General features: G+C 37.7%; 1 protein-coding gene across 7 annotated transcripts in view; it reads left to right on the plus strand.

Annotated features, from left to right (window-relative positions):
• Positions 1–12639, plus strand: part of QKI (QKI, KH domain containing RNA binding) — a 156327-nt gene that overhangs the window by 53960 nt on the left and 89728 nt on the right. For all 7 annotated transcript variants that reach the window (XM_043592718.1, XM_043592722.1, XM_043592723.1 and 4 more), the window contains exon 3: positions 6469–6585. In XM_043592718.1, coding sequence (XP_043448653.1) covers positions 6469–6585 — 117 coding nt within the window. The remainder of the gene's footprint in view (positions 1–6468; positions 6586–12639) is intronic.

Below are 12639 nucleotides of genomic sequence, written 5' to 3' on the forward strand. Positions count from 1 at the left end.
CAACTTATGTTAAAGCCACTGTCATTTATTTAGCTCCTCCTTGTTTCTCTTCTGCAGGCTGGGCCTTGAGGAAGGGTTCAGAGCAGTTCTTCTGGTCTGCATCTGTAGTCACCTGTAGGTCAGCTAGGCGGTTTTGCTTCTACGAGTCGTCTGGCTATGGGCTGGGACACTGATGGTGACAGGGTCGCTTGTCTTTCATTCTCCTTCTCCTGTAGGTTAGTCTGAGCTTGTTTACGTGGGAATAATAGTGTTCTAAGAGAGTAAATGCACATTAGACTGAGGTTTAGGTTTTTAGCATGAAAGTCATTCTTTCCTCTATGTTGTACTGGAAAAGCAAGTCGCAGTGCTAGCCCAGAGTCGAGGGGTGCGAGGAACTGAGTTTACACTGCAGATGGCGTAGATATCTTTAGAGGCTAAAGGGTAATTGTGGCCATTTAAAAAAAACATGTATTTCTTTCGTTTTTTGGAGAGCACGAGCAGGGGAGGGGCAGAAAGAGGAGGACAGAGGATGTGAAGTGGGCTGTGCACTGACTGGTCGGCTGACGGCAGAGAGCCTGTTGTGGGGCTCGAATTCCTAAACCGCAAGATCGTGATCTGAGCCAGAGTCGGGCATTCAGCTGACTGAGCCACCAAGGTGCCCCTGTGGCCATTTTTTAAAGCCAGTCTATCCCAGTCAGCGAAAGCAAAGATCAATTTTTTTTTTTTAATTTTTTTTTTCAACGTTTATTTATTTTTGGGACAGAGAGAGATAGAGCATGAACGGGGGAGGGGCAGAGAGAGAGGGAGACACAGAATCGGAAACAGGCTCCAGGCTCTGAGCCATCAGCCCAGAGCCTGACGCGGGGCTCGAACTCACGGACCGCGAGATCGTGACCTGGCTGAAGTCGGACGCTTAACCGACTGCGCCACCCAGGCGCCCCAAGATCAATTTTTTGAAAAGCCTGGAAGATTGGTAAGAAGGAAGACATAGCTAACTGGTCAGGAGTGATCACGATAGATCCTGTAGGTATTGAGAAGAAAATTAGACGTGAGCTTTACATCAGGAAATTCGAAAGTTTAAACAACATGGGCATATTTCGAGGTAAATACAAGTTACCACAGTTGACATATGAAAGGTAGAAAATCTGAATTAAAGAACTGAATCCATAATTTAAAACCTTGCTCAGAGAAAAACACTAGGCCCAGGTTGTTTCACCATTGATTTACTATTTGAGGAATAAATAACATGTCTTCTACAAGGCCATCCAGAGAATAGAAAAGGAGGGAATAGGAATACATCTCAACACATTTTGAGGCCAGAATAACCTTGATGATAACCAAAACCCACGAAGCATATCATGAGAAGGGAATGTTAGAAACCAATTCCATTTATGGATGTAAATTTAAAAAAATCAGAGTGCTAGCAAACTGAACCTAACAACTTATTAAAAGGGTAATGCATCAAGATCAACTTGAGTTTATTTTAAGCATGTGAAGGTTGTTGAACATTTGATAATTGATTATAATCCACTGCACTAACAGAATTAAAGAGGAATATAGGGTTGTCTCAATAGATGGTAAAGAAATGTGATAAATTTAAACATCCACTCATGATGGGGGAAAAAAACAAAAACAAAAAAACTTCATGGGGCGCCTGAGTGGCTCAGTGCGTTGAACATCTGACTCTTGATTTCGGCTCAGGTCACGATCTCATAGTTTGTGGGATGGAGCCCTGTGTCGGACTCTGTGCTGAGCGTGGAGCCTGCTTAAGATTCTGTCTGTCTGTCTCGCTGTCTTTCTCACTCTCCTCCTTTGCCCCTCCCCCTGCTCTTTCTTCTTCTCAAAATAAATATTAAAAAAAAAACAACTTCAGCAAACTAGGGAATAGAGGGATATTTTGTTAATCTGGTAAAGTGTACCTACAAAAAGTCTGCAGATTTCTTCAGACTTTATGGTGAACCATTGAAAACTTTATTTTTGAAATCTGGAACAAGAAAAGGATGATAGACTCTTCTTTGGCTTTGAACTCAAGTTGTATTGGCCAGTGCCATATGGTTGGAGAGGGTATGTAACAGTCACTGTTCACAGGTGATAGGTTTGTTTGTCTAAAGAATCCAAAAGTACCTACAGAAAAAGGATGAGAATTGACAATGAAGAAAAAAAGCTACCGGATAGAAGATTTAATATAGAAAAATCAAGTATGTGTTCATATTATAAGAAACAAAAATGAAAAAACATATACAGTAGCAAAATTGAACTCCCAAATATCTAGGAATAAGTCTGATAAAAATGAGTAAAGTCACAGTAAAAAAAAAAAAGCCTTATATTCTTGAGAGAAATTCAAGAAGACTTGACCAAAAGAAGAAATTATAATGTGCTCATGATTTTGACGCCTCTGTTATAATATCTCAATTAAAGGTATTGCCAGTAATATTTCAGAAATTGACCAACTGGTTTTAAAATCTGTATGGACAGAGAAAGACAGATACCATATGTTTTCACTCCTATGTGGATCCTGAGAAACTTAACAGAAGACCATGGGGGAGGGGAAGGGGGGAAAAAAAAGGGTTAGAGAGGGAGCCAAAACATAAGAGACTTAAAAACTGAGAACAAACTGAGGGTTGATGAGGGGTGGGAGGGAGGAGAGGGTGGGTGAGGGGTATTGAGGAGGGCACCTGTTGGGATGAGCACTGGGTGTTGTATGGAAACCAATTTGACAATAAATTTCATATTAAAAAATAAATAAAATCTGTATGGAAACACAAAGGGCAATAGCCTAGATACTCTTAGGAGCAAGGTGGACTGTACTGTGTATCAAGATTTATTATAAAATTACAATATATAATATAGTGTTTTTTTTTTTTTTTTTTAATACAGTATGAATTTTCTTTTCTTTTCTTTTCTTTCTTTAAGTAGGCTCCACACCAAGTATGGAGTCCAATGCAGGCCTTGAATTTCATAACACTGGACTGGAGCTGAGATCAAGAGTCGAATTCTTAATTGACTGGGCCACCTGGGTGCCCCAGTACAGTGTGATAGTAAAGCAAGGATAAACAAATAGATTAATAAAATAGAGAACTCAGAAATAGACCCAAGTATATATAGATATTATTTATGAGAATGATGGCACTATAGACTAATTGGAAAAGGATAGTCTTTTCAAGAAAATGTGCTAGAACAATTGGGTGTCCATGTGAGGTAAAGAGAAAAAGCTGTACCATCACAGACATTAATTCCTGGTAACTGTGGGCATAAATGTGAAAGAACAATAAAGCTTCTAAAAGTTAATACAGAAGGATATTTTGATGATCTTAGGATGGGGAAAGACCTCACTAACCATGAAAAGAAGACTGATCACTTGAGCTACATTAAAATGAATTCAGTCCGGTTAAATTTAGTTATACAACACCATTAAAGACCAAGGAGGCAAGCCACAGGATGGGAAAAGGTATTTGCTATAAATGTAACCACAAAGTAGAAATTGATTAATAAAATGAAAAAACGCAATAGAAAAATAGTCTAGAAACTTCAAGTGTGCATCAAAAAAAAGTATAGACAATAAAAGCATTGTCCATAGAATTGGACAATAAACATAAAAAAAAAAACAAAAAACTTTCCTAGTAATCAGGAGAATGCTAATTCAGATACTCAGCAAATGCACCAGAATGGCTAAAATAAAAAACATTGGTAATAAGAAGTGCTATAGAGGAAATGGATCAAAACAAATTCTTCTTCTCTTCTTTTGGGAATATGAATGTATGCAGTCCTTTTAGAAAATAGTTTAGGACTATGTAATAAAGGAGTTCTTTTTGGATATTATCTTCTTTACCAAAAGTCTTTTCCCTCAAGGAGTGCTCCCTTGTCCTATTTCTTTATTTGGTACTATCTGTTTCATGTTAGCCTTCTCCAGTCTTTTTGGAACCTGCTTTGTCTATTCTTAACTGAAGTATGAAGCACTGAACATTTGAATTAGGAGCTTACATGTTCATGAACTGGCTCCCCCACTGCAAGCTTCAGTTGGAAGTGATCACCTGAAGTGTCAACCTTTAGGAAGGTAGCCACATGTTGTTCTTGGAGACAAAGTTTACAAAAACCTGCAAGTTAGATCCCTGTTTGTTGTTGTTCTGCATATCATCTCCATCTTCTCTTTCTGGTTTTCTGCAGAGCTCTGTGTCTGAGTGTTAATTAAGTTTCTCTGGAGTTCTGTAAGGCAGATTTGCTATGGATCATATCCCCTTCTATGGACATTCTAAGCTGAGTATTTGATTGAGGGCCTGAGGTTTCCGAAAGTGAGTTTGTAGTGGACTTGGTAAGGCTGCTCGTCGTCCACTATGTGCCAGACCTTGTATCGAACCTTTTATATGTATCGTGTTGTGCACACATCTGCTCCTCGATGCAGCTCTGCTAGATGGCGTCCTCCCCATTATGTAATTGAGGCTTATTTGATGGGACTTTCAAATTCCTAGTTATTGTTACTCAGTATTGCAGCTTGGGTACCAGTTGGGGTGTATGTGCTTTTGGAGTTTTTAAAACAATCACTGTATAGTTCTTGAGTTTCTTCAAATCGGAGATGCGTTGTGAAAATGGGTGGCGACGGGTTGATGTTGACGAAAGGGGTAGATGAAGTACTATACGCCAAGGAACTAGGAAAGAATAAGGGGTTTTATTTCGATATGAAGGCACATTTCAGAATTGGGGATCTTGTAGAGCTAGATTAAGTGCTTCCAGGATCAGTCTGTGAGTCTTAACTTGGGGTAGAAAAGGTTTATCAAAATGCCCTGATGGAAGGGGGCTTTCTCCCAGCTGTCTTTGCTTTGTATTTCACTTGTAAGATGTGGCAGTGTTAGTGAGCAGCTTAGTGAGAGAACGTGAAAAGCCACAGGAGTACAGAAGATTGAAGAAGTGCCTTAGCTTCCTGAGCCCTTAGAGCAGTGAATGCTCCATATCACTTGTATGTAATGATCTACTAATAGTAGGATCAAATGCAAGAGAAAAGTAGGAAGCTGTAAACATAAGAATTGGTACTTATTTGACTAAATAAATAAATACAAACCACTGTGGGTTTTGTGGAATTGATGCTATTCATGTTTGGGGTTTTTTTTTGTCTTCCATGCAGTTGACATGTGAATGAGGAAATTTTACTTTTCATTATTCCGAGACCATCTGTGCTTCCCATTGGCCTTTGTACCAGAAGTTTCTGTGTGTGTGTGTGTGGGGGGGGAGTTTCTAGTGAGGGATGGCAATTATTTATACAGTTATCTTTATCACTGTCCTATTTATTAAGGCTCCTGTCAAAACTAGTATAAGTTAAAGTTAGAAATGAAAAAAAAAATAAGGGTATAGACATAAAATTGTGCATACAATATTATATACTCTCAAGACTGAAATCCTAAGGGGTGCCTGGGTGGCTCAATCAGTTAAGCATTGACTTTGGCTCAGGTCATGATCTCCCGGCTCGTGGGTTCGAGGCCCGCATCAGGCAGGCTCTGTGCTAACAGCTCAGAGCCTGGAGCCTGCTTCAGATTCTGTCTCCCTCTCTCTCTCTGTCCCTCTCCCACTGGCGTGCATTCTTTCTCTCTCTCTCTCTCTCTGTCTCTCTCTCTCTCTCTCTCTTTCTCAAAGTAAATAAACATTAAAAAAAACATTTAAAAAAAGACTGAAATAGTACAGGGTGGAACCCAAATTTGGCCATCGCTGTTATGGCAGCCACCCCAAAACTGCAACTCTCTCTAAATAGTTGCTTTGGAGAAAGTATTACTTTTCTTGTTAGATAAATGAGAGCAGAATTTTTCCCAAGAATCTCTGTAAAAAATGCAATCACTATTTAACATGATGTACAACTCCCTGAATGCCGACATTACAGAGTTTTGTAGAAGGCATTTGTATTCATGGGTGACATCTAAGAGTTTGTCAAACTTTTTAATATACTGTACTCTGGTTTAAATGACATGTTGATGGACATTTTAGTATAGCACCTGTTTACATAGATCGTGTTGTTCCTAATTTATAATTTGTGTTAATACATATGAAACTTCCTTGCTGAACAATGAGCTCTTGTAATTATACCCTTAAACTGTGCTAGAAATTCATAAGTACTCTAAGGCTTTATTTCATCTTAGTATTAAAAATATTTAACTTGAGGGACGCCTGGGTGGCTCAGTTGGTGGAGCGTCTGACCTGGGCTCAGGTCGTGATCTCACGGTTCATGGGTTCGAGGGCCTCCCCCCAAATACACACACACGTCGGGCTCTGTGCTGACAGCTCAGAGCCTGGAGCCTGTTTCAGATTCTGTGTCTCCTTCTCCCCCTCTCCTTCCCTGTGTGCATGTGTATGAGCACTTGCTAGCTCTCTCTCAAAAATAAATAAGCTTAAAAAAAATTTTTTTTTAAATATTTAACTTGACAAAGTAAAAATGTATTTTAAAATAATTGTAAGAGGTATAAATTCAAGCAAGTGAATAATACATGGTGACTTTTTTTTTCTTTCCAGTTTAATTTTGTTGGAAGAATCCTTGGACCTAGAGGACTTACTGCTAAACAACTTGAAGCAGAAACAGGATGTAAAATAATGGTCCGAGGCAAAGGCTCAATGAGGGATAAAAAGAAGGTAAGTCCAAGGGGGCAAGTCTTTATGTGATAATATAACTTATATTTTTGCATTAAAGTACCCAGATCTTTCGTGCGTAAAGCACTGAAAATCATTTCATATCTTAAACCTTTGAACTTTTTAAAGGGGTTGTCACAATTGTTTCTTGTGGATTATCATGAGTTTTCATTTAGCCAACTAAGATATCACTCAAGCCATCATGTTAACTTACTTTGGTATCTATAGTTGAAAAGCTGCCACATTGGAAATTAGTCACACTGTGATGTTATATATATAAAGACACATCATTAAAAGTTAAAAAAAAAATCTAAAATGCTTCTTTTGATGAGATTTAAGTGAATGATGAAGTGATCTCCCAGATCGCTGGGAGAGCTACTAAACAGAAAAAGAAAGCTATAAGTAACTATATGATACTCATTTTGGTTTTCACCAACATTTTGTGTTGATTGTAGGTTTATTTGACATTTTACTTTAAAGTATATTATTCCTGTTTTCTGTTTTTTGGGTTTTTTTCCTTTTCTCCTTCCACCTCTTGTTCTGCTAGTTTAATTAATGAATACCTAACTATCTACTTTAAATACTATTTTTAGGAAGGTTTTCTGTTATCCAATGAAACTATTAGTCTGGGTACTTTTGAATGTCTGTTTAAAAAAATGTTTTACTGATTTTTTAAAAAAAATAACATTTTTAAAACATTCCACATATAAGCGAAATCACATGGTACTTGTCTTTGACTTTTTTCACTTAGTAAATATCTTCTAGGTCCATTCATCCGTGAAACTAATGTAAGACTATATGAGAATTATATTCAGTTTAAAAGGAAGAAAACCCTCATCCGATTGCCAAATACTAAATGTACTGTTGTGGAGGGTATTATTTTTTAAATATATTGCCTTGAAAGGACTCTCAAGTGATAGGCCTGTAGTCAGATTATGTTGGAGTATGTGCATTGAGCCACTTTGTGAAGCTTAAGGAACAAACACCAGATTTACGAGATATTCTGACTTCATTCTGATGTGCTGCTTTTCTGACCTGCCACCTCGTTTCATTTACTCTCCCACTACCTGAATGCGTGGGAATCCTTGACTCTCCTTGGAGACAAATAATTACTTCATAGTTAAGTTGGGGGTGGGTGAAGTCCTCAATAATACTGATTATCTTTAAATTTTATTATATGTAACTGTTCTTGTCAGCTGAGTTTACAGATACTTTGAGGCAATTGTGTGAATTCTCCTTCAGAATATTTAAATGTTGTATTTAAAATAGTTTTCTGTGTTACAATCTCCAACAACACTTCAGCATATTTTTAGTTAGCTGAGTTGCAATCTTATATTGCCATGCAGTTTGGTTTTCCGTGTTTGCACTTACCGTTGTATTGGCTTTGGCATTATTAAGCAATGCTAATTTAAGACCCATGGAACAATAAAACGAAATCGACAGTTGATAGACAAATAAATCTTTACCAAAAGATTAGTGTACCTATCAGTTGAACAAGTTATTCTATGAATATGTGAAAAAATGTGTTTGCCCCTGTCCTGCCTCTGTTAATTCCTTACTAAGGGCCCTCCCCTTCTCCACTCATACACACAGAGACACCAAGGGTTCGAGCTTGGAAATTGTGTAATGAGACATCATGAATTCTATTTTTGATTCAGGTTGAAATTTTAGAACATATTCTGCTATTTTTGGCAGGAGAACAAAATGGTTAAGAAACTGAGCTTTGTGACCAGATTGCTTAGGTTCAAGTCTTGGTTCTATCCGTTAATAGCTTTGTGACCTTGGACAAATTACTTAATCTCCTCATGCTGTATAAAAATGGGAGTAGTAATAAGGTGATTGTGAGTATTAAATTAGTTGTAAAGCACTTAGAACAGTGTTTCGGATCATAGTAAGTGATCGATTAATGTTAATGATTGTTCTTAATAAATGTTATCTTAACACCATTAAGGTAGTGCCCCTTATTCATAGCTGGTACATCCTGAGACCCCCTTTGGAGCCTGAAAACGCAGATGGTACTGAACCCTATATATATTCTGCCTTTTCCTGTACATACAAACTGATGATAAGTTTAATTTATAAATTAGGCACAGAAGGGTATTAACAATAACTAATGGAACAGTTATAACAAGATATTATAATAAAAGTCTTGTGAATGTGGTCTCTCTCCCTCTCTCTTACAGTATCTTATTATACTGTGCTCACCATTTTGCTGTTGTGATATGATAAAATGCCTACGTGATGAGATGAAGTGAGGTGAATGATGTAGAGATTGTGACGTTAGGCTACTATAGATCTTCTGATGATGAGATAGATAAAAGGAGGATCATCTGCTTCCTGACTTTGGTTGCCCCGTGGATAGCTGAAGGGGCCGAAAGCAAAGCTGCAGATAAGGGGAGACGGCTGTAGTTGGATAGTGCATTTTTAAGCTTAAACTCTTACGTTGCATCAAGGTGGAAGGAATGCCACATTTTTTTAAGCTTTGGAAATGACAGATACTTCTTTGTAGTTTTGTAACCTTTGAGTATCCCATATTCTCATGGCTTTTCTGTTCTTTTTCCTCTGGTGGTTGGTGCATCCATATTCTGCATCGTCCACATTCTTAACCACAAGTAGAAGCAGTTTCCATATTTTATTTATTTTTAATCTGTACTGTTGGCTACCAAAATAAAAAAAAAAGCTTATAGATTACACATAATGAATGCAAGGATAACAATAATAAAGGCACCAAAAAAATTTGGCTCCAGGTTATTATTTTAGTTTTATTAAAATGGTGCAGATGAACATACTTGAAATTAGTTTGAATGACTACCATATATTTGATACTGGTATGTGAAGCCTGTGGAGAACTTATGCACGGATTTATAATACCAGGAGTATCTTCTATAATTTTAATGTAAATCTACGTATAATTAATTGTTAACCAAATCATTTTGGTTTATACAGTAGTTACTGTATTCCTTTAGCTCTTAAAAATGTTAATAAAAGTAAAGTCAAAATGGAAAGTGCTGTCATTTATTGCTTGGCTATTATTTTGAGAAAATCTGACAAACAGATGGAGACAAAAAGTAGTATTGATGTAATACCCCTTTGTACTAGGCTGATTGAGGTGTATTTCAGGTGTTTCAAAGGGAAAGCCATTTGGCTTTAAGCTTTTCTGCAGAGTTACCAATTTATATAAAAGCTGAGAAAGCTAGAAAATTTTAATTTACTGGTTGCCTAAAATATGATGGAAATGCTGTTTGCTGATCTACATCCTTCACTAGACTGGTAAACTCAGTGAAGGCAAAACATATCTTTTATGGAATACGTCCCTGGTGTTTGATGAGCACCTTGGTACAGAGTAGGACCTGGAAAAAAAAAAAAATCTGAGAAAGGAATGAATGTTTAGTTTAGGTAATAAATGAAAGGCATAGATGTCCCCCCACCCCCACCCCCGACCCCACCACGTCCCCGTAAAAGAATTTGTAAATAGAGAAAATTGTAAACCCCATGTGCTTTTAAGTTTTGGGGCAAGATCAGCAGTACCGTATCATCTAAGCTGCCGGTTTTAAGCAAGGGAGTGAATATGCCACTTTAATTTTTATTCTCTTGGATTGGTGTTATTGACAGGAATTCAAGTTATTCACAGGAATAACAGCATTGAGTTTCGAGTGTAAATACCCAGTGGAATGGTCCTGGGTAAACCTCATGGGACCTAAGAGCAGGCACTGTGGTGAGACTTCATGAGAGACGGTGACCAAAGCTTGGAAAACTTGTCTGTTTCAGCCAGCATAGGGCAGTGCTTGTCTGTGGCAAGCCAGCTGTACCTCTGTCTCTGATTGAATGTATGGTGTCAGCAAGTGGAAACCACTAGTTTTATGGAAGTTCTTGGGATTTACACAATATCAAGCATTATTCTCGGTATTTTACATGCATTTGTTTTAATTAATCTGAGGTTTCCCCCCCATAACTTCTACTTGTAAGTTTATTATTTTTTCTATCATTTTAATTTGTTTTACATTGTTGTGTTAGTTTGGGGTATATAGCATAGTGGTTCAGCAATACTGTAACATCACCATGTGCTCATTACAGCAAATGCACTCCATAACCCTGATCCCCTGTTTAACCCAGTCCCCCACACCTCTCAGCTCTCTGGTAATGATCAATTTGTTTTCTGTAGTTAAGAGTCAGGTTCTTGGTTGCTCTCTCTCTTTTTCTCTTTGCTTGTTTGTTTTGTTTCTTAAATTCCATGTATGAGTGAAATTCTATGGTATTTTTCTTTCTCTGACTGATTTTTTTTGCTTCCCATTATTGTCTTTGGCTCCATCCATGTCATTGCAAATGGCAAATTTTCATTCTTTTTTATGTCTGAATGATATTCCGTTATGCGTACATATATACACACACATTATATAAAGTATATATTATGTGTGTGTATTGACACCATATCTTATTTTATCCATTCACCAATCAGTGGACACTTGGGTTGCTTCCATAATTTGGCTGTTATAAATGATGCTACTGTAAACATAGGGGTGAATGTATCCCTTTGAAATAGTGTTTTTGTGTTCTTTGGGTTAGTACTCAGTAGTGAGATTGCTGGACCATAGGGTAGTTCTATTTTTAAGTTTTTGAGGGACCCCTATACTGTTTCCACAACTGCTGCAGCAGTTTGCATTCCCAGCATGAGTGCAAGATGGTTCTTTTTTGTCACATCCTTGCCAACACCCATTGTTTCCTGTGTTGTTGATTTTAGCCATTCTCACAGGTGTGAGGTGATCTGAGTTTTATTGTTCCTATTTTGTAGATGAGGAAATTGAGGCTCAGGGAGGTTGAATAATTTACCAAAGGTCACATGCCAAAAAGTGGCAGTCCAGACTCAACCCACAGCCTGTATTCTATCCTGTAGTGTACTTCTTCCTAGTTAGGAGCCATTTCTGAGGGCAATAGCAGCTTCAGAAATAGTAGAATTCAAATATTGAGTACTTCTACGTGTTGACTGTGAAGTTAATATGAATATATTTTGTGAAACTTCTAATCTTTTTGGTTTTTTCCTCAGGGATAATCTATTTTGAAATTTTGTTTTTATGTATCATTCCCCTGATTTTCAGAAACTCTTTAGGAAGGATTTAATCCCATTTTCTGGTAGAAAACTATATAGTTGAGCATATTAGAAGTATTAAAGAAGTAACTTTTGGAAAAGAAAGTGACTTTTGGTAGTTTTCCCATTGATGTTGCAGAGGAGCCATGTGGAGAGCCCTGGGAAAAAATGTTTTTATGTTAGAGGGAATGGGTTCACCTTCAAACAACAGAGGTGGCAGTCAGCTGGTTTCCAGTGTAGCAGATGAAAACATGTAAGTCATTAAAAAAGAAGAGTGTTTTGTGCATAATTAGGTACTTGATATATTATTGTGGAGTGATCGTTATTAAAGTGGTAAATGAAGTTCACCTTTGGGAGTCTTTGTGAGTGGTCATTGTAGGTGACACTCTGGAAATTTGTCTCGTCAACATCCATTAGCTGTTCACTGGGAGCTTCCCTGTCATAAACAGGTGGGCACTGGGTAGCCATGCTTGTGTTTCTGTTTCCCACTCCCACCCCTTAGCCAGAAATGTTGATGAGTGAAATGTCTACAGTTGATCAAAGCCAGGTTAGTTGAATATTGTCTATTCTGGGAATTTCCATTGAGATTCTCGTTAGAGCTCTTTGCTTGAAATGAAAGGATGTGCCCTTAAGGGATCAGATGGCCGTTCTCGGGCTGCTAGTAACTGTGACCAGATGGCATCAACTGCTTTTGCAGTCTGTGCGGTGTCTTACTCAGATCCTGCAGAACTCCAGAAGATAGTTTAACTCTTCTCACAGGATTAGAGGCCGAAAGAGGTGAAGTAACCTCTGCAGTCCCCCCTTTGTAACCGATGACTGCGGTAATTATGAACGCGTATCGCACTGGACATTCACATTGAACTACGCAAATCATTCTCCTCAGAGTATAGGTTTTGAATTTAAAATCTGATCAATCTGCAGTAAATTTTCACTTTTTTAATTTTGTTTTTAACTTTTATTTACCAAATATATTT

This window comes from Prionailurus bengalensis, chromosome B2 (genome assembly GCF_016509475.1).
Source record: "Prionailurus bengalensis isolate Pbe53 chromosome B2, Fcat_Pben_1.1_paternal_pri, whole genome shotgun sequence".
Lineage (NCBI taxonomy): Eukaryota > Metazoa > Chordata > Mammalia > Carnivora > Felidae > Prionailurus > Prionailurus bengalensis.